A 21,350-nucleotide genomic window follows, 5' to 3' on the forward strand; every position below is an offset into this window, starting at 1 on the left:
TTTGTATGCAGTATATTTTACTCCCATGAAATAAAACACATTTTTTTTCATATTTGCTGAAAAGTAAAACAATAATATTGTACGAAATGTTATACACAGGGTAGGTTGTACATAGCAGTTTCAGGAACATCATTGCATCCACCAGAGAGACTATTCTAAAACTGATATTCACACATTTTTTATAATAATAATATGTTAGAAACATACAGTGTGGCATTTAGTATATACATTCCTTTGCTCGCAAGCAAAAAATCCTAATCGCTTCTGTATAACATGCTTTATTTTAAAGCCTAACCTTTAAAAACACTGTTGTGATATTACTAACAACTGCTTTTTATAAAATTAATTTGACATTTCGATATATATACATCCTTTCAGTCATTTTAATGTTAACAACGCTAAACTTAAAAAATAACAAGCTTATAGTAATGTTAAAATGTCATATCCAGTCAAACATTTGTGTGTGTCCTTGCAACTGTTGGAAATACTTTTTAGTGAAAGATGTCAGACAATGAGGAAATTCCTTTGAAATCAAAGGAGCTCTCTTTAATTCAGTGGTTTCCCTTTTTCTCTATATCTTCTCTCTCTCTCTTTTCCTTTCTTTAGTGCCCGCGACCTTCTAGCGTAATTCCCAGTCTTTCAACAAGGGCAGAGCTGCCCAATCCGGCACGGTCCTAGGATCCCGGCGCAGTGCGCGGCTCACACGGGCCGGTCCACGGCGTACTGGCAAGCACTCAGGTTGGACGCCGGGTTTTGCACGCTGGCGTAGCCGAAGCTGGAGTGCTGCTTTGCTTTCAGTCTCAGGCTGGCCAGGCTCGAGTTACACGTGTCCCTATAAACGTACGGAGGAGTCGGCGGCGCGTAAGGACAGGCGGGCGTGGGCACCGCGGAATTCAGCGACGGGCTGCTCAGGTTGTTCAAGTTATTCAGGCTGTTGAGGCTGGAGCCCGGGACGCCGGTCACCGCTGAGGGTACCATGCTGGACGACATGCTCATGGACGAGATGGAGTTGGGTGGGGAGAACATGCTCTGGGATGACAGGGGGTTGACGTTCATAGAGTTGAAGAAAGGGAAGCTCTTGGTGGACAGGGAGGCCGACGTGAGGCCCTTGGCGGCCCAGTTGTTGTACGAATAGCCCGGGTACATGTCGTCGTAGGGCTGCATAAGCCCGTTGAACTGCGGCCCAAAGCCATTCTTGCACAGCTCGGCCTGCTGGTTGCGTTCCCGCTTTCTCCATTTGGCCCGGCGATTTTTGAACCAAACCTGGGGGTGGAGGGCAAGGAGCAAACAGATGCCACAGATCGGATTAGTAAAACCTAGATCCGGGAAAGCACCAGCGACCACCCCCACTCCAACACACACCCGCGCACCCTTCCCGCCACAGTTCCCCCCCCCCGCCCACTGCCCCGCGCCCCAAGCTGCCAGAGCCCCGTCCCAACGCAGGGGGCCAGGCCGGTTCAGGCCTGCGAGCCCGGGCTCTGAGTTGCGCCACAAACCCCAGCACACCGCCTGGCGGCCTGCGAGTGGCTTATTCACTAACCCACGTCCTCCTCAGGGTCCAAAAACACTTACTGCAAAATAAACTCAGAGCAGCGGGCTTTCCGCCCAACCCTTCCCCGGCCACCTTGCAAACTTGCTTGCATTCCAAAGCCACAGACTCAGTGATGAGGACAAGGGGCTGGGAGGCCCGCTCTCTCTCCCACAGCTCCTCCTCCCCTCTTGAATCTCCACCACCGCCCCCTACTCCACGGAACGTGCGCCCTCAACAGGCGCCAGGCCACGACCCCCTTCCTCGCCTAGCAAAATAACCAAATAAAAAGTAAAAGACCACCTCCCCGACAGTTCATTAAACTCCGCGAGCTTGGCGTGTAAATCTCCGGGAACCCGGGACGAGTCGCTTTGCAGCCTTCCTCTCCCTTCGCTGCGCTCCTTCACACCCTCCGCCCACCCCAGGCCAGACCCGCGCGCCCGGCGCTGCTCCGGCCGGGCCCGGCCTAGTCGCTGGGCTTTGCGGGCGGCCGCCCGGCCCCGCCAGCCCCCACCCGTGTCCGGTGGCCCAGACGCAACCCCATTCTCAATCCACATCGGGTCCGCCCGTCGCCCCAGACGGCGGCTATTGTGTATTGGAGCGAGGCCTGACCCGAGATTTCCGAGCTGACACCGATGATGTTTCACATTACACATCTCAGCCAGGCCCAGCCACCTAATCTGCTTTTTTTTTTTCCCCCTCCTTTTTCCCTTTCATTCTCGATTTCCTTTTTATCCCCCTTCCTCTTTGCACCCGACAGCTATAAAAAGGACGCCTCACTGCCCACTCGGCTGGACAAGCAGCGGGCCTGGAAGGGGGTAGTCCCAGGCAGCCAGAGCGCAGCGCTGCGGCGGCAGGGGCTTGGAAGGGACTGCTGAGAAGTCGGAGGGGGTGGGGGAGGGTTTTCTGAAGGATTCCGGAGACCCCATAGATTGTGTTTTCATTTTAATTACTTGCCATTTCTACCCTGGGCCGTCTAAACTTTGCCCAGGCGAGAAGAGTACGTGCGAGGCCCGATCCCCAGATGCGCGTGAGAGCTACGAAAAACTGACCTTGTGCAAAAAAACACGCGGTCCGGGCCTGAGCCGTAGCTCTGCGCTGTTAAACTAAAACCATTTCCAACTTCACCCTGGCTCATTTATCCACTAGCACAGCCTCATTCCCTACACACATGCCACTCAGAGAGTGCCTTCAGTATCTCGGCTTTGGGAGTGCATTTTGGTCTTATTTCATCATTATTGCTATAGTGTTTTCTTCTGTTTTCTCAGCTCTAACTGGGGGCTCTTTTTCTATACAGAGCATTTTTTTTTTTTTTTAAACAGCAAAGCCTCTGGCTCCTGCTATGTGTGTTTTCTGCTTCCAGAATCCTAACAAATTTGGAGTTTTCCACCGACCAGCACAAACCAGGATATTGGGTAATTTATTTAAGTTCATTTTTGCCAATCCATAAAGTACAGATTTGCTACAAAGGTAAGCCCTTTCTTTAATAAAACTATTATAATTGGGAGGAAGGGTGTGAGTAACAGTCTCCTGAGAAAAGATAAATAAACCAAACCGAAAAGTCTTTCTTCTTTTTTCTTTTCTTTCTAAGAGGACTGGCAGGGTAGCAGTTGTGTATTAAAACTGCTTCCACAGATCACAAAACCAGGGGATAGGGTGTGGAAGAGATCTGAATGGCAGAAAAACCGCAAAGACTGTGTAAGGAGGGAGAGCAGAGGAGAGAAAGGGCCGGGCTAGGCCTGGCGCGGAAGTTTTCCAGGGAGGGCAAACCCTTACGTGTCTCAGGCGGGTTTTCCTTGTTAAAGGCGCTCAGGTTGGAGCCTGTCCTCGGCTCCTGGCCTGGGAGGGATCTTATTAGCGCTCTTCTGGCGAATACAAGCCGGGAACACAATGCTCTGTGCAGGGGAATGCACGCGGCCGCGTTTGGGAGCGCGCGGTGTGTCGGGGCGTTGAGCCGGAGCCGCTCCCGGCGCCTGCGCCAGGCCCGCGGCCAGTCTCGGAAGAGGGAGCTGTAACCTCGCAACTGGGGCCGCCGTGAGAGGCCATCTGCCTTTGCAAAGGCACCCACCCGAGCCCTCCTGGACAGCCCTGCCTTCCACACTCTCTCCCGGGCTACAGGGCCGGCATCCCCGCAACGCCCTCCCCGCTAGCCCTCCCAGCCTCCGTGCGGGCTCCTACCCGGACTCGGGCTTCCGTAAGGTTGGTCCACACGGCGATTTCTTCGCGCGTGGACATGTCCGGGTAGCGGTTCCTCTGGAAAGTGGCCTCCAGTTCCTGCAGCTGCTGGCTGGTGAAGTGAGTCCGCTGCCGCCGCTGCCTCTTCTTCTTGGACGGGTCTTCGGCGCCCACGTCCTCATTCTTTCCCTGCTGGCTCTTATCCTTCTCTGAAAATGAAACACACAGCGGTCCCCGTCAGCATGCCCACCTGCTACCCGCGAACGCCAACTGGACCAGGCGGCAGAGGCCGGGGAAGAGCTGGGCTGCCTGGCAGGGGAGGAGGGTGTGGAGTGGCCGCTCCGGGCCAGGGAAAGCGCTGCGTCTGCGGGGTGTGCAGACGTGAGTGTGGGTGTGCGCGCCCCACCGCCTCTCCTCCCCCAGCGCCGCACGTTTTATTTACACGTTTATCTCACTGCGACGGCACAGTCATTTTTATAGCCTGTGCTTTCAAGTATATTTATAAGCTTCTGCGTGGACACACCAAATCTCCCGGGACACCCACACGCGCGCGTTTTACAGAACCCCCTCGTAAAAAGCTCAGATTTCGATGCGGTTTCGGAAGGCTAGGAAAAGTAGGCTTCGGGATTCGGCGAGGCACCCAAGTTCCTCTGCCCTTTAGGAAAACCGCCTGTTCTTCTGAGGCGTAGTTTCACAAATATTTTTCTAACAAGTGGAGCTTCTTGGGAGCTGAAAGCCGAGAGCGGAACAGGGGCCGCATGGGGGCTGGGGGAGCGGCCTCTGAAGGTCCTCGAATGGAGATGCTGGGATTTTTGTGACCCAGAAAACAGAAAGGAGGCCAGGGTCGGCATAGGGAGGGCGGCAGAACTGCCCGCGTGAATCGCGCCACCCCAGCCGGGCAGTCCAGGCAGAGCGAAAGGGACGAGGGGTCAACACAACCCTGGCTCCGGAAGTTCTGGGGGGAGCGGGCTACAGGACCACTCCCACCACGCCTCCCCCAGGAGGGGCCGGCTTCCTCGGGGGAGAGAAGGGCCGAGCGGCGCGGGGCCACGCGGCGCCTTACCTGCGGCCTCGGGGCTGGAGGTGTCAGAGATGGTGTGCACCTCCAGCCTGTGCTTGGAAGAGTCCAGGGAGCGGGTCTGACCGGGAGCCAGGACCGAAGCCATGGCCAGCGGCTGGGGATGGTGACAGGAGGAGGACGAGGAGGCGGCCAACAGCTTGGTCCCTGCTGCTCGGGGCTCCAAGTGCAGCGGGCCTTTCATGCAGTTCATGGACGAAGGAGCGCGCCGCCCTACGAGTCCTGGGCTGCCGCCCGGCCGAAGCCCCGTCGCCGCCGCCGCCTGCTTCGCTTCCCGCTCTAGGCGCGGAGTTTCCTCGCGGTGGCCGCCGCGGGCAGAGCAGGGAACACCACCCCGGCAAAGTCCTCGAGCCGAGCCGCCCCCGTCCCCTTCGGAAGGCTCAAGCGAAAGGGTCCGGCGGCCGAAGTCAGCGGGCCAAAGGAGACATGGGGATGTGGGTAGGAGAGCACGGTTCGGAGCGTCTTTGGGGAGCAGGCTTCCAAGCTCCAAAGCGAAACAAGAGTGGGCAAAGACCCCTTTCTTCCCTCCCTCCCTCCCTCAAGTACCCCTCCAATAAGGAAGGCTAACGCCGCCGTTTGCGCTCTGCCCGCCCCCCGCGCGGCAGCCCTGACAGCGAAGTGTCAAGAGTGACAGGGACAGGTAGCTGATATTAGATCTCCTGCGGCGGCGGCGGCGGCAGCGGCGCGGGCCTCCGGGCGCACCCTCCGCGGTGCGCACACGCACACTCCCTCGGGCGGTCGAGCTCGAGCCCGGCCTCGCCGCAGCTCAGGTCCCAGCACCCAGGCGAGCGACGGACCAGCTCTGCGGCTCCAAGCTTCCCTGTTGGCCTAACATCTTAAAACCAGAGGCGGGCTTCCTGGTGCCCAGACGTCACTCGGCCGCGGCCCTCCCCAACCCTCCCCGCCTCCTCCCAGACCCTTCGCCGGCTGGAGTGACGTGACTCCGCACCAATCAGGAGCCCCCGAGCCGCAACCGAGGGACAGTCCTGTCTGCACCTATCAGCTGTGCGGGGCCGGGCTAATACCTCGCTGTGCCCGCCGAGTCTACACCCGGCGGCTCCCGGGAATTCTGCTCCGGCCCGGCCAAAGACGATCCGGCTTTTAGTTCTGGTGGGGAGGTGGAAAGATGCGGCTGGGAGTAAAAGGCTCGTCAGAAAGAAGCGGAAAGATCGAAGGCTGAGAGGTATAAGGATCAACAAGACACCCAGCCACCCTCCCCTCCTTCCTTTTGTGTCTCACTACATTCATTTCCTACCGAGAGGTGTTTTTCTCCCCCGTATGGAGAGGAGACATGCTACTTAAAACCAGAAAAATTTCAGAACACCAACAAATCATCTCTCCGATCTTAAATTTTCCAAACAGCCTGTCAAGTGAATGCTGCGGAGCTAATCTGAAGAAGCTTTACTTTAATTGCAAAGAAGACAGAGCCAAGAGAGGCTAATAAATTAGAAATCGAGAAGCAAATGGATCCGTCAAAAGAAAATTACCTTGACTTTAAACGAACAACTGTTTGGTGGTTCACTCTGGATTTATACAAGAATAAAAAGTCGACTCAGATCACGTTCTCTGTAATGCTTATTAGTCCCCAGACAGAAAACACACAATAGACTAGAAACCCTAACCCAGCATTTTCAAAATGCTGAAAGCTTATCCATTCTACTTAACGTTGATTAAGACACATATCCTAGAGCTTTCAAATTCCTTATACACTGTATTAAGCTCATCCTAACCCGAGAGAGCCACGCTTTAAATTCAACTCTCTTGTTTACTTTGTTACCAGATTCAAACCCATAAAGCCTGTAGAACCAACAACCTTGAGCTAATTATATATAAAATATGCTTTAATGAATTTCCATACAATTAAGAATGTTGCCAAATAACCAATTGCAAGGATAATTTTTAAGTCATTTTCTATTCCTGGGAGCTCCAGGCTGTCTTGAATCGTTGGAGTCCAAGCAGGCAGAGGCAGTAGGTTGTGGGCAAACGCCTAGGAGAACGTTCAGCAAGGAAAAGCAAAGCCTTGTTCATTTATTTAAAACAAAAGGAAAAAACACCTTTGGGGACATCTAAAGCTTTACAGCTCTATTTCCAAAGAAATTAAAGAAAGAAATTCAAAGATATCATTCAAAATAATTTGTGAAAGTCCTTTTGTCCTCCGGCTTAGGTCAGCTGGAGAGCACAAACTAATCTCCCCTGGGTTTCTGCATTGACGATTGCTTTATTGTGGAGTTAGTGGTATCATCCCTGAATGTGTATTTGTTTGACATTACAGTCAATGATTTGCAACGCCAGTATGAGGTATCTTCAGAAAACTCCCTCCTTGTCCTTGTTCCCAAGATTGGGAAACTTTTCAGTCTGAGGCAGAGTGGACGAAGCAGACTACAAATATGTTTGTAACCTATGTGTCTCTCCTTTGCCCTGCTCCCGCCTCCCCCCCGCCACCATATCTGCAACTCCTCCCCCATCTTAAACAAGCTTGAGAACAGTCCAAGAACCAAATGAGAATTCTTCAGTCTCTCCCCAAATTATCATCCCACTTTAAGAAGAATTTAGCTACAAGGAGGAACTTTCTTCATAGGAAGCTTTAAATCAGCATTTCTGGTTTTAACCTTTTATTCCAGTTAACCCCAGTCCATGCATACACACACCTGCTTAGAGCAGAACACATCCTCATGTGACAGGTCTGCATTAGCTGAGGCTCATACATCCACCTATATTAGGTCCTGAAATCTTATCACTAAATTATACATATTACATAAGCAGCCTGTTGGTAAAGAAGGTTAAATTAATTTACATTCTGCTCATTATCTGGTGCTTAAATGATGCATTTTATCCCTGAGATTTGGTGGAGAATCTCCTTCTCAGACCCCCCAGTGTTTCACCGAAGACAATGCTCTTACATTTGTAGTGGTTTTTAATCTGATAAGACCCTAATTTGCTTAAGTCTTTTAAATAAGGGTTTTAAATGTTTCTCACCATTTTCTTATTGAATTTCCTCTAATTCCCCCAAGACCATAAAGTATATGTGGAAAGTAAATATTTCCTCCCATTGCACTGCCAGCTGATGACCTATAAGTAAGTCAATATGAATCCAGCCCTTTTCTGCCCAATGTGTTTACTAATCATATTCTAGTATCTTCTCTTAAACCTCAGCATAGCTGCAATCCCCACAATACCATACGCTCAAGCCTTCATATCACAAAGAAACTCCATCACATCAAAGAATGAAAGATTCTCCTCCATAGTGAGCATATTTTTTTCCCTTGTCTCTTCAACATTCAAACCCTGGAGTTGCAATTTTTGGTGGAGGCTCTGAGTCGTTTTCAAAACTCCTTACTCAGGAGAGCTGAGAAGCTCCACAGAGCCATGTAGGTTTCTAAGCCCATCTCTCATTAAACCCATGGAATTTTGATTCAAGCTCATTGGCTCTGTTGACTAACAGAACTTTCCTCAAGGCAAATACAGTATGAAGGACCTAAATCAGCCTCCAAAGTGGGTGAAAAATCCAAGGGCAAGTGACATCTCCTCATAGTGCCAAAGTGTGGAAATGCTGGTGATCAGCCTGAAAGCCTGAAAAGATAAGGAATCTTAAACTATATCGATCCATTGCAAAGTCAAGTGGAGAATAAAGAAAGACAAATTACTTGAAGAACTCTGGTTAAGCAAAAACAAAATCATATATACATATGCATATATCTATCTATAGATAGAAATATACATACATAATATATTCGCCCCCCCCCCAAAAAAAAAAACCCCAACTGAGACAGGGAGGTATTTCTTTGCATTTTTCTAGCCAGAGTTTCAACTCTCTCCTAATCTTCTAGTCACTTCACACACTCTGAGTTTGGGTGATACCCTTTCCAGCCCCAACAGGGTTCACTCCACCGGTGGTAGGAGTGCTCCAACATGAAAAGTCTAGATGAGGAAAAGCAAGTGTGTAGTGGGGAATGAAGAAACATTTTTCAGTTAAAACTCTAGTGGTGGTGGGCAATTTTTAGATTTAATCTACAAAAAACCGGTGGGTGCAAATGTATAGGCAATACAGATGACAAAGGAGCTGGAAGTAAGGGAATCTTAGGTATTCTGTCAGTTCAGAACTACTGCTACCCGCCAGCCCCCCACTCCTCTTTGACTGGTCCTAGAAATTACTATGACTTTGGCCTCCATCACAGAAATTGTCAATTCAGAAAAAAATCAGCATAGTCGGCTCAGGGAAGCTGGAGGTGCTGCACAGCTGCGGTGGGGAAAGGACAGGAAGCCCAGTGCGGGTTTGGGTTTTCCACTCAGAAGAAATCAGGGATCGTCTCAATCGGGTTTTCTTTCTTATTCTTTCAAAGAAAGACCCTTGAGGAGGGAAATGTGTGACACGGGGTCAGGCGTGTTTTGAGCTGGTATTTGCCACCGATTACCAGTCTTAAGGTCTTATTTAATTTCACACTCTTCAGGGTTAGTTGCACAAAGGCCCTCTGGCCATCGCGGCGAGATGGGTTGGGTAGCGCCGCCAAACTCTCGGCTGCGGCGGCCGGGATATGAACTGGGACCCAACCAAATGACCCGTGACTTCTGGAAAAAAAAAAAAAAAAAATCTGTCCTCAAAGCTCACCTGGAAGATGGTTCAATTAGATGTCTCCTTGCGCTGTCAGGCCGTAGAGGGGTGGTAGTCTTGTTCCCGTCCAGGCCAGCTCAAGGACGAGACCCGCCCGGACTCAGGTCGGAGGCACGTGACAGGCGTGAGTGTGTGTATGCGCGAGCGTGCGGTGTTAGGCGCAGAGGTCAGAGGGAGACCTTGCACCTTGCCCGGAGAAGCGGCTCTGCCTCCCCTGCTTCCCCTGCCTGGCTTTTCTCTGCACGCAAATCCTCCTCCCACCACCGTCACGAAGCCGAAGCACCCAGAAATTAAAGGCTTTATTGTGACTGATTTCCACCCCCCCCCCTCCCCATTCCCTAAATGGAATAAAAAAGTGCAGGTTTGTAAAAAGTGGCGGATTCTTTTCGGAATCAGAAGTCTGTAGAGATACTGAGCAACATCCACCCTCTCTGGGTCCCTGCAAATGGTACCCATATTTCCGTTCCCACACCATGGCTTCAGGTTTGGGATAGCTGGCTGGGTGGTTCTCTTCACTCCACACTGGCGGGTGGAGAGAGGAGCGAGAGATTCGAGGAGGCTCGGGGAGGTGGGAGGACTACTGCGATCACTAAACCCACGCGCTGTAATGCCTTTTCACATCAGCCTGGTGATGCTGCAGGTTTATTAGGCGCTCATTTAATCGCCGAACTGCAACTAGTCGTGGAAAAGTAAAATAAAGAGAGCGGTGTATTTGTGTATAGGGGTAAGAGAGAGATAGAGGAATGAGATAAACATCAACATCTAGGTCCAGAGAGATAGAAATGACAAGGGACTAACTAAAATTGCTTAAAAAAAAAAAAAAGTGGATTGAAATGTTCCTCTTTCTCTTTTCTCTATTTTCCCTCTTCAGCTCTTGTCCCATCTCCCTTTCTATTTCTCTTGTTCCCCTTCTTTCTGTCTTCCCTCTCCCAGACATGCTGGTAGCTAACATTCAGCATTAGTTGTCATGGTGACCATAAATCACATAAATCCAAAAATACCCACCTATAATCTGAGATGAAGCTTTTATTTCCCTAGTGAAATAATATTTTAAAAGCTGTCAGCTGACAAAAAAAAAAAAAAAAAAAAGGAACCCACCTCATTGTCGTAACCCAAGTAATATATTACTTCTAAAGGTTTAAATTAAAATGTCAGCCTGTTAAAAACACGCTGGGAGAATCTTGGGCACTCTTCATGTCAGATCCTCACAATGAAGTTGACTGCATCACTCCTGATCGCTCTTTAACACATATACTAATTTTGCCTGCTCTCTCTCCGTCTATTCATTTCTTCCCTCCTTTCCCAATTACCTTAGTCCTCACAGACTGTCTGCCTTAGGTTGTAAAAGAAAGGAGCGTCCATCAGGATCAGAAAGGAGCTCAATCCTTTGCCTGAGCCTTCTGAAGACCTTGTATGTTGGTCCTCTGTTATCAATCACTTCCCTAAATGAAAGATGGGTGTCTTGGGGTAAAAGGTGCTGGTCAGGGCCACAATGGGGGAGACTTTCTAGAGGAATGGAGAAGAGAGAAAAGCGGAGGGAAGGACTGGTGGGGGAAAGACGGAGTAGTGGAGAATTGAGCTGGGCGGCCAGGTTCTGTGATTAAGTCTAGCCCAGGAAAGGCATGTATAGTCTCCCACTCTTGCCTTTTTCTCCTGAGAGGAAACGTTCCCATTTGAAGACGCTGAGCGGGGGGGTGGGAGAAAGGAGGGTGGCGGCCGCAGTTGGGCCTTTTGTCTTCTACCTTGGGCTTGTTGTCTTTTGCCTATCTTTGGATTACAGGGTATTCGCCTAGATGAAGAGCCATTAATTACCCATTCAGTCAATATTAGGAAGACGACAAAGCTTTTTACATAGGATTAAGAAGACATCAGATTGTTCCATTAGTATATTCCTGCTCACGAATAAGCTTTCGTTATACATTTCCTTCTCCCCCGAGTCGCTCTAACAACTGCTGCATATATTAACAGCGGGCGGTGCGGGATGACAGCCGAGCCAGCCTTGCGAAACTTTGAGCGCGCCCCGCGTCAGTACCGAGGCAAGCGACCTGTAAAGACTACTGTGCGGGCGGGCATCCGCTGGGACTGACTACTTTTGGACAATTTCCCCTCTTGGGAGGAAAAAAAAAAAAAAACCCCACACAGAAAGGAGAGGCAGCTTCTACCGATAAGCTGCAGATTTGGCGTGGGGTGGGGTGTGGGTAGAAAAAAAATGGACTTCTCCCCTTCCCCAGCTCCGCGCTTCCGGAGACCTCACGCCTCTGCGGCACGCCCCGGTCCCCTGCCCCCTCTGCGCACGAAGAGCCCTCCACCCTTCTAAACACCCCCCTTCTTTCCGAGCACGCTCAGGCCCGAGGGCCGCCCCCCGCAGCACCATTCTGCCTTTTGCGAGAGGTGGTCTGGGCTGCTGTCGCGGTGTTCCTTGTGATCACGCGTTCAAGTCGCTCTGTAACGGGGACGGGAAACCAGGTGATTTGTTTTGGGAGGCGGGGTGGGGGGGGGATACATTAGGAATCCACGGTGTACGTGCTCCGCAAGCCTTTGGTGATTGCGTGAACAGGGCTCTGCGGCCGCCAAGGCGCGGCGGGGGGGGCGGTTATCGCGGGTGTTCTGAAGAAGAGGGGCACCCGGCTGCTGCCTCAGGAGACGGTGTGTGTCGCGGCGGGGCCTTGGAGTCCCTGTCCCTAGGGAAGGAAGTCTGCGCGCACCAGAGGCCCGGGTCGAACACTTTCAGCCCAACTGCTCTGCCAAAACGATTTGAAAATTAATGGCATCGCTGGGGGAGGCCTGGCGAATGTACCCGCCCCAGGTCCGGTCGCGAAGCCAGGCGCGGGGACCGAGAGGCGGCAGCTCGGTCGATTACAGCTCTGAATCCAGAGGCCACGGCCCCGAAACTTTAAAGGTATTGACAGGAGAGGATCATTCCATCCTCTTCCCGAAGGCGAAGACAACTTTTTGAGTTCCTCCAAACGGAGCCCCTTTCGGGACACCCAAAGCGAGGAAAAGCCAGGACCTCTGTTCTAGGGGGATGTTCTAAGCGGGCCTCTGCCCCTTCTGTCTGGGGGATGCTGTTTAACTTGTCAACTCTTCCTCTCTTCACCTGCCATACCTAGCCACCCCTCTCTCCACCCTCTCTCAAACCCCTGGCTTTAGGGGATCTTCAGCCTACTCCCTGCCCCCTCCCGTTTCGGGGTTCTAGCCAGGCTGTGGGTATCAAGGGGATGGGGACTCGCTTGCGATGGGACGCAGAGGTCGGACCTCCCAGAGGTCGACACTGTCCACTCTGAAAACGTTTTCAGCCTTCAACGAGGACACCGTGTTTTGGGGGGATGAGGAAGAATAGTGCCAATAATAGAATAGCATGGCCCTTTTCTAAAATCGCATGTCATTGTAAACACTTTTCTTTTTAAAAGCAAATAAAAACTATAAAAAAGTTAAGGAGAAAAAAATCATTTCTTTCTTTTTCTTTCTTTCTTTCTTTCTTTCCTTCTTTCTTTCTTTTCTTTTCTTTCTTTCTCTTTCTTTCTTTCGCAGGCTGTCGCTAGGAGTTTGCATATTCCATAAGTTAATTTACTTATATTCAGTAAAGGGGACTCTGGCAACCTTCCTTCTATGGCTTTGCCCACTCGTGTGTGACATTTTTGGTCTAACCCCATTCCCTAAAAGCCAATAAAATGAAGATTTTCAGCATTTTTCCTATCACGTGTCTCTTCTTAATTAATGGCATTACACATGTTTGGGCAGCAATTTTCCTCTTCGGTCCAAAAAGTAGAAAACAGACTATTAGCTGTGTGGGGAAGAGCCTATCCCTGCACTAAAATAATCCGGGCCTGAACATAATGGTTAAGAAAACAATCGTTTGTTATTTCTAGCTCTTTATTTGTTTACTAATTACCAAAAGCGAACGCCCAGGAGCGCCTGCCTGGACGGTGAGAGGAGCAGACAGGACTCGCCGGCTCTCCGCCGCCTCTTGCCCACCTAGGAAGCCCCCATCCCACCTCAGGCTTCCCCTCCAAGGGGTCCTAAGCTCTTGTGGAAGCCACCTGTCCTCAGAAACCATTCCTGGGGTCAAGAAAACACTGGGTTGGGGTGGGGGTGGGAGGAGACATTTTGCATCTCTCGGCTCCCAGCGCTGCGAGAAATGTCAACCTCGGCTGGGCCTCGGCTGGCCCGCGCTGTGCGAAGCGAGATTGGGGAGCTCCCCTAGCCTGGCCGGAGCCGGCGCTGAACACGCACAAAGCATTTTCCCCGGGAGTCATCGCTGCTCTTGATTTTTAACCATATCCCAAACATACTCTGGTGTAATAATTTATTTTTACGACCGATTATCAAACAGAAGAAGAATTTAACACAATCTTAATGACAGAAATCACCCGACGTTATCTCTACATGGCCCCATTTAACCCCATGGGGTTAATCCCGGACAAGTGAGCGTTTAACTGGCCCAGCAGGAGGACTTAGCGATATTGCGCAGTATCGAGGCCGCTGTGCTCCACACCACTTTAGACGTTTTATTCCAACAAATGATGCTTTTCTCTCAGATTCACTGGGAAGCCCAGTGCGGGGCTTTTGTTTTCTTCTCGGTAATACGGTTTGTTTACTTGGCGGGGGTCCCAATTCGCTCCCCTCTAGCACACATTACATTTGTATCCTTACACTTTAATCCGGAAAGAGGGGGTTAGGGGCCGAGGACTGTGAGGGCTTTATCTCCTCACGTTATCAAAGGTCAACAACCTCCTAAGGATAGGCACTTATTTATTAAGGGGCCTGGAAAGCACGGAGAAGAGACGAACGGTAAATTTGACTTTTTCATGTATTCCAAAGGAAAGGTTGTCCTCTCATCCCCTCTCTGTTTCTCTGTCTCTCTCTGTCTCTCTGTCTCACACACACACACACCTAAAAGACACGTTTCAATTCAACAAGAACTGTGCGTAGGAGACGTTTTAAGTTTTACACAAGCCTGCACACTTTGAGCAGCAATATCCCTTGCCTCGGCCAGAGTGAAACCAATCAACCACACCACCAAAACCCGAGATCCCGCAACCAGCACAACAGGTAGGTTCGTATCGACAGGGGCACCCACTCCATTCCACCCTCGGCTGCTGCGCGCAGTTGCTGCCCTCAGGCTCTGCAGGGCTACTGTCAGCTCCTCCACCTCGCCGCCGGGGCGAACCTACGCCAGCCCGAGCCTCGCGTGCTGGCCTTCCGCGGTAAACCCCGCGCCCACAAGCCTGGGAGGGGCGCGGCCAAGGGCCGTCGGTACGGGGTGGGCCCTGCCGCTGCTGCATGCAGTGGGACGTGGTGAGCGACAGAGGTCGCTGTTGGACCACTTTTCCACGCCAGCTAGCGGCACAGAGAGGTAGGTTGGGGGTGTGCGCAGATCAGGCCACACATCAGGAGATCATCAGGAGAGAGCGAGAGGGAGAGGGAGAGGGAGAGGTGATGGGTCTCAGGAGTGCAGTATAATTTGGGGAAAGGAATTAACGTTCCTTGCACGGCTGCTTCCCGTCCCAACCAGAGGCCAAGTTCCGAGCAGGCGCGCCCCGTCTGGCGGCCTCGCCTGCGTGCGCCTCACCCGAGCCCCAGAGGACCGGAGGCTGGTGCCCAGCGCGCGGCCTGCGCCTGGTTCTCGACCTTACCATTGGCGCCGGGATGCTGCCTCGGGAAGAGCTTGCTGCTGGCCGCCTCTTTCCGGCTCTCGGGAGAGTCCGTGAACTCGACCTTTTTGATTTCGGAGTCTTTGGGGAAGAGGCATTCAACGGCCGCCGGCTGCACGCCTGGGCCACGCGCGCCCGCCCCACGTGCCGGGAGAGAGACGGCCCGGATGGCGGCGGAAAGTCGAGGCGGTCGCGGAGGGTGGGAGAGGGAGGCAGGACGGAGGAGAAAGAGGGACAAAGAGCAAAGACCCAGTTAGAGGAAAGAGCGGAGGACACTCCCGTCTCCCGGACCCTCTGGCAACCCGGCGCAGGGCGGCGTTCTCTCTCCGCGCCTCCCCGGCTGCAAGCAGCTCCCGCCGGGAGGCGGAGGCCCGGGGCTTCGACACGCGGCGACAGGCTCCCTCCCTGTCCACAGCCCCCCACTGGGAGAGGCCACCGGCGTCCTGGTTCTGATTTCCTTCCTGCTCTGGCCGGCCCCTCCGGGAAGCGCCCCTCGCGCGGCCTCGCCACGGGACCAGTGCCCTCTCGCCGCCCTCGCGTGTCGCGGTCTCCCGTCGGGTGACCCTGGCGGAAGAAACGACTCTTACCTAATTGCACACACGCCGACACTAGTTTTCGGCAGTTGGTCTCCATTCCCCGTTATCTGCAAAACGGAAGAGAAGGAGGGCTGTGAGAAGCGGCGGCGGGCGAGCGCGCAGGGCTCAAAGCAGGCTACCTGTGGGGCAGACGACTTCGACACTAGCTATTAGGCGCCTAGTCTGTGCTAGGTTTCAGGCGTTTTTCTGGAACCTGACAGCCTCTGGCAGTCCAGCCTCATTCCCACCCTTGCCCCCGGTCCAGGACATCTGAATGTTTACCAAAGAGGGGCGGGGGAATGTCCCTCCAGAGTTGCAGCGAATGGGTCCAGGGGCTCTTGGCCGATCAAGTCACCGTGTTCTGGGAACCTAGGCTGTGGAACTACTCACAGGGGAGTCTGTGTCAGGGGTTAAAAGCCCGTCTGAACACGAGGACAACCTTAGCAGATACAAAATTTGGGGATGAGTGAAGAGGACTTTCTCCTTGGGGAGTTGCGCGTGAAGGCCAACACAGTGCTTGCCCGTTAGTTGAAGCCTAGTAAACATTTATAGAGTGCCAGAGTCAACTTGTTCCTGTCCTAGATAACAGTTCCCCTCGATTTTCTGTAATTCTGAAACGAACAGGACTCCCTAGGCCTGGGGTGCTCCAGGAGCGAGCTGGCTTCGGGCCTCTCATCCATCAGGAGCCACTTTTCCATATTTAGCCACACTTTCCCCGGGAGATACTCACCCGGCCATTTATTTACCCTAAAGTATGATTTAAGATCGCAGAGCAGGGGAACGGGGTGGAGTGACTGAGATTGAGGAGAGCGTGGCAAACGTCCCCGGAGGGTTTACTGCCCGCCAAGGACAGAGAAATAGCTCTGAGAGACCGGCTCCTCCAGTTCTCCCCCTTCTCCCCGGCAAACCAGATCTTCTCCAAATTTCCAACCACAACGCAGCGAGCCAAGCGTTTAACGTGCGCCCCCTTCTCCGCCACGAGCAAACCGGGAGAGGTGGGTGGCGAGGGGCTCTGTCGGGGTGGGTAGAAGACCCGCGGCTGCTTTAAAGACGGAAGAAAAGAAAGCTCCTCAGGCCCCTTGGATCTCGGCGCCTGCCTCGCTCCACGCTACCCAGGGTACGCCGGCGGCGGGAGGGCCCACCTCACTCAGGTCCAGGGCTGGGGCTGGGGGGCGGGCGATACCCGGCTGCGCAAGGGGCGGAGGCTGGGCAGGGAGCTGGGGGGTCTGGCTCTGGCGGAGTCGCATTTCCCGGCTCCTCGGCCTCTCCTGGAAGGAGCCGGGGCCCAGGGGCCTCCGGCCAAGGTCGCTGCCTAGAGGAGGGGCTGCCCCGCGCGGCGGCCTGGGGCTCCAGGGGTGGGGACCGCCAGGCGGTTCCCCCACCCGCTAGCGTGGACGCGGGCGGGGGCGCTGCCGATGCTTGCGGGCCCGGGGGCCCAGAAGTGGCAGTTTGGCGGCTCCAGATTTAGTGATTCTGCAGTAAAATCACAGGATTAGTCCCTGATTGAGATGTCTGTTCATGAGATATTACAAAATTCATTATCACAGCTTTCTACTAACTCGATATGAAGTAACACAGATGGGATTTTATTAGTCCAGACTTCAAATGTTTACTTATGATAATTTCAGGGGAAATTTGCATGTCATCATCATTTCGATAATCTTTTTTTTTTTTTTTTTTTTTTTAACTGCTGAATTGGCTGCATTATTAGCCGGTAGTCAGAGCTTTGCAGATGGTAACTGCAAATAGTTTTTATTTTTTTAAATAGTAAAATATACAAGAGAAAAAGATCGGGTAGCTCAGTGTAAAGTCAGTCAATTATTACACATTCTCCCCCCACTCCCAAGCTTCAGTGCTGAAGACCAAACAAAGCAATACAAAACAAATCTTCAAGAACTCCTCTCTAAAGACTGAAAAGAAGGTCAAGGCGTGTTCCTTAGCTCACTCCTACATGTCCTTATGACTTGGGGATTTATTTTGCAGTCAAAATGAGTCTTGAAACCTGCTTTTTTTTTTTTTTTTTCCTGCATATAATGACCAGGCTTACTAGATGAATTGAGTCTAAATAACTGGGGAAGGTAATTTTTAGAAAGAGACCTCCAATTCCTGCCTGCTGATCCTTAAACTTGCCCTGTCAAGGCAAGTCTTAGAAGACAAATTTGGCTGCCGGATTTACAGACTGGCTTCAATGGCTAATCTCACAAATTAAGATGAGCAACTTTTCCCGTTGGGAAGTTGTTCTCACCGCAAGAGTTCATGTCCTGCTTGGAATGTATATGCCAGGCAATCTTGTTTTGGCCAACTTGAGTTTTCTATCGTGAGCTCACTAACAAGCAGGACACAGCTAATGCGAGCACCTTGAACCACACTGGCTAGGGCAGGCAGGCAGGCCCTAAGGAATAAAACAATTTACCTAAAAATAATTTCTGCTGATTGCCATAAGGTGAAATTGCAGGAATGAAATATAGTCCTAATAACTCCACATCCTTTCACAGTCCCCCCCCTTTCCATTCAGGTTGTTACCCTATAACAAAATCTTTAATGGAAAGTTTAAAAATAAACATGGCAAGAACATATGTTTTCAATGAACTAAATTAGTGAGATTAGTCAGTAAATTAATTTGCAGTGGGTAATCATTTAAGGAAATTAAAATACTGCTTAACACAGTTCTGTATTTTAGCAGTTTAAGCCTTCTTTTAAACCGATTAATATCGATGCTTCAGGAACACTTGAGGACAAACATGCTCAACTTGAGGAACAAAGCACCTGAATAATTTAAGTGTAGTTTTTCTGAGGTAGAGCAAAACATTCCATAAATGAAGTAGCTATTTCATTTTTAGGGAAGGTTTGATTATTGAAACCTTGTATGCTTGTTTTGTTACATCAACAAAAATCCTCAATCTATATTGCTTAAGTGCTTTGTTTCCTTGACATAACTGGTATTTGAATTTTTAGATGGATTTCCTCCAAAATGATATTAAAAGCATCTTTAATTCTTATTAATAGCCTAAAAAGAATGCAAGGAAATCTCTCAAAATCAAATTTTTCATAAAATATTTTAGAATGTATGAATTCCTATATTATTTTAATTCATGATAGCAAATTTCTTAAAAAATTTAGTAAGACATGCTACTTGCACAAATAAAAAAAAAAAGAGTAAAAATCACACTACCCTATGATGATTTGATTTCTAAATTGCTTAGGAAAGTAAAATCATTAAATTGTAATAAAAAGAGATACATACTTCTCAGATTTAGAATCATAATTTTTTTCTTGCTGGACGGTTGGAAAACAGTCCTCTCCCCTGCACCCATTTAAAATGTATCTCCCGAAGTGCAAGATTGGAATTGACTGGTAATCAATTTAAAGGATTTATAATCCGAAGTAATTGTGTGAGCTTGGCATTCAGGCCTGGCTCCCAGGTAATTCGCTTGGGCCTGAGAGGTCACTAACTGCCAGTTAAGATGGAATCTTTTTCCAATTGGTAACAATGGGAAGGGGGCTAATCTTCCAGTAGCTGAAACTTTGTACAGAGCCCTTTATCTTGAGAATGCTAATCCTCAGTTTGAGGATTTGTCCCTGTAGTGTTGGCACCAAGATTTAAGGGAAGATACCTCCTTTTAAATGCCAGCCATGGTCTCGCTTCCCACTAGACTTCAGCACCCCGTAGATTGTTAGCGTCTGTGACCGGGGACCAAAGGAACAGGGCTTTGCGAGGTCTGTTTGCCAACTGCGTTACCTCGGGGGAAAGGCAGCCCCAAGAGCCACAAATCACCTACGGTGAAGATTCTCCAAAGTGGAACAAATTTCCAAACTCGCATTATCTCACATCCCTGCGGGAGCGACGGCCTCCACTTACCGGCTACCGGGAGAGAGCTGCTGTCTCCGCGTCCCGCCGCGTCCCGGAGAGATTTCCAGCGAACCGAGGCACGGGCTGCACCGCAAACGCCCGAGAGCCGGGCCGAGAGGGCTGCGAGGCTCCGGAGGGCGCCGAGTTCCGAGGGGGTCCAAGGGCGCGCAGTGGCCTCCGGAATCTAGCCGTCACTGGCCGTTTCTTTCTGCTCTTCTCCAGCTTTCTCGCTCGCTCTCGCACTCTCTCTCCCCTCCCTCGCTCTCATCCCTCTCTCTTCCCTCAGCTCCGACTCCGTGTGGGGAGTGACGTGACGTCAGCAGAGATTCCACCAAACTCCACTGCACAGTGGCGGGCTGGCGGGCGGGCGGGCAGCCGAGCCGGCAGCGCGGCGGGCGATCAAGGGGCGAGCGCAGCGCTTGGGCGAGCGCGGGGGGAGCCAGCAGGGGCGACGGGAAACGGGGCAGGGGAGGGAGGTGGAGGCCGGCGGGCCTCGGAGTCGGGAGCTGGAGAAGGAGCCGGGAGAGCGAAACAAGGAGAGGGAGCCGGGCAGGGCGCTTAGACAGGAGCAGACAGAGCCGCAGGCGCAAGCACTCCCACTGTGGAAAGGAGCACGAGAAGGGAGGATGGGAAGGAGGAGAAGAAAAAGGGATCTGCGCCAAACCGGGAGCTCTAATAAATCAGAGGGGGAGGGCAAGGGCGTCGGGGAGACGGAAACGTACTCCTGAGGGGGGGCAAACCCAGACGGGTAGGGAGGAAGGGATGGAGAAAGTGGCCCAAAGAATGGAACAAAGGACAGTGTACATGGGTTTGTCTGGGGGCAAGGCTTGTGGGGTGTGAGTTTGAATGTGCCTCTGTGTGACCTTCTTTCAGGCCTGCAGGGTTGAGGAAAGAGGTCATAGAAACCAGGGATCGCGGGGGAGACAGGAGGCTGGAGAGAAGGCAGGCGGGGTGGAGTGAGAGAGGATGACTGAGGAGAAATCTGGAAAAGTGGGGATGAGCGGGGGATCGGTGGGGTGACTGGGTTTGGGAAGAGGGTGGGAGAGAGACAGCGAGAAGGGAGCGAGCAAGGCTAGTCAGCCGGGGAAGGCCGGGATGCCCGGCCCAGCACCGCCGCCCGGGACACCGGGCCCGAGGTCAAGGCGGGTGGACCAGGAGCGCAGTACCCGGTGTCGGCGCGCAGGTGGGCATGGCCGCGCACTGACCAGTGTGCACGAAGGGATGGCGCTGGACGAGGCTCGGGTGTTCACTGGGTCTAGAATTTCCTCTGCTGTACCTACACTCAACAAGTTCACTCCGGGTCACGGCTATCTCATTTTTTAAAATGACGAGGTTAAGGTTCCTGGCGAGCATGGTATTAAATTGCAAGGGATGATGGGGGGCGGGTGGGGGAAGGAAGCTCCCCTCAAATCAACATTTGCTCCTAAAAATCGAAGAACATGTGAAGTTAGCGGGGTCATGCCCCCGCCCACCCCGAAAAGTGTGCCCTACTTTTAAACCCTGATTTTCCGATTTCCAGCAAGAGCTTGTGTTTTGGTAGTGAGAGGATATTTTTGCTCTGTCCTGTCTTTGAGTGGAAGGACTTTTAAATACGATTCGCCTGGAAGACCAGGTGCGAAGGCTTCTGCCAGGCATATTGGACAAAGTTCTTTTAATCTCAAGGGTGTCCTGTTAATGTATGTTTTTGGAAAGTGTCGGAAAACAGCCATAACTCCCAGTTCCGTATTCCCACCAATATTATTTCCTGCATAGGAGCAAAACTCAGCCAGGCCTGCCATTAGAGAGTCCCCCCTTTTGGTCCTCAAGAGAGGATAAAATGCCCTCTAAAAGTTGTATTGCTCTTCCTAAATCAGTATACCAAATCTCATAATTTTAAGAAAA

General features: G+C 51.6%; 1 protein-coding gene and 1 long non-coding RNA gene across 5 annotated transcripts in view; one reads left to right on the plus strand and one right to left on the minus strand.

Moving 5' to 3' along the window:
- Nucleotides 1-19,735, minus strand: PITX2 (paired like homeodomain 2). Of its 3 annotated transcripts, XM_082462953.1 has the most exons (5): nt 19,479-19,735; nt 15,632-15,687; nt 15,027-15,164; nt 3,707-3,912; nt 1-1,263 (listed from the first exon to the last, which is right to left on the minus strand). In XM_082462953.1, exons 2-5 carry the CDS (start codon nt 15,675-15,677, stop codon nt 700-702), a joined length of 954 nt encoding a protein of 317 aa, XP_082319079.1. In that variant the 5' UTR covers nt 15,678-15,687; nt 19,479-19,735; the 3' UTR covers nt 1-699. The 3 variants fall into 3 exon arrangements, with proteins under 3 accessions (XP_082319079.1, XP_082319080.1, XP_082319078.1); XM_082462954.1 differs by lacking the exon at nt 15,027-15,164 and having other exon boundaries at nt 19,479-19,734; XM_082462952.1 differs by lacking the exons at nt 15,027-15,164; nt 15,632-15,687; nt 19,479-19,735 and adding an exon at nt 4,767-5,648.
- LOC309661347 overlaps nt 15,701-21,350 on the plus strand; it is a 21,719-nt gene continuing 16,069 nt past the window's right edge. Inside the window, exon 1 of one of the 2 annotated variants that reach the window (XR_014263956.1) lies at nt 15,701-16,736. This is a non-coding gene — a long non-coding RNA (uncharacterized lncRNA). Of the gene's footprint in view, nt 16,737-19,959; nt 20,653-21,350 lie in introns of those variants that run through there. The other variant, XR_014263957.1, reaches the window with a different exon arrangement.

The sequence above is a fragment of the Balaenoptera physalus genome (assembly GCF_965194825.1).
Source record: "Balaenoptera physalus genome assembly, chromosome: 5".
Taxonomy (NCBI): Eukaryota; Metazoa; Chordata; class Mammalia; order Artiodactyla; family Balaenopteridae; genus Balaenoptera; species Balaenoptera physalus.

What these genes read in the sequence shown, in the direction of transcription:
- PITX2 (XM_082462952.1), bottom strand. Translation starts at nt 4,974, where the DNA reads ATGAACTGCATGAAAGGCCCGCTGCACTTGGAGCCCCGAGCAGCAGGG. An exon ending in CTCCAGCCCCGAGGCCGCAG is followed by an intron (nt 3,913 to 4,766) that starts GTAAGGCGCCGC and finishes TTTCATTTTCAG; the next exon opens with AGAAGGATAAGAGCCAGCAG. An exon ending in TTACGGAAGCCCGAGTCCGG is followed by an intron (nt 1,264 to 3,706) that starts GTAGGAGCCCGC and finishes CTCCACCCCCAG; the next exon opens with GTTTGGTTCAAAAATCGCCG.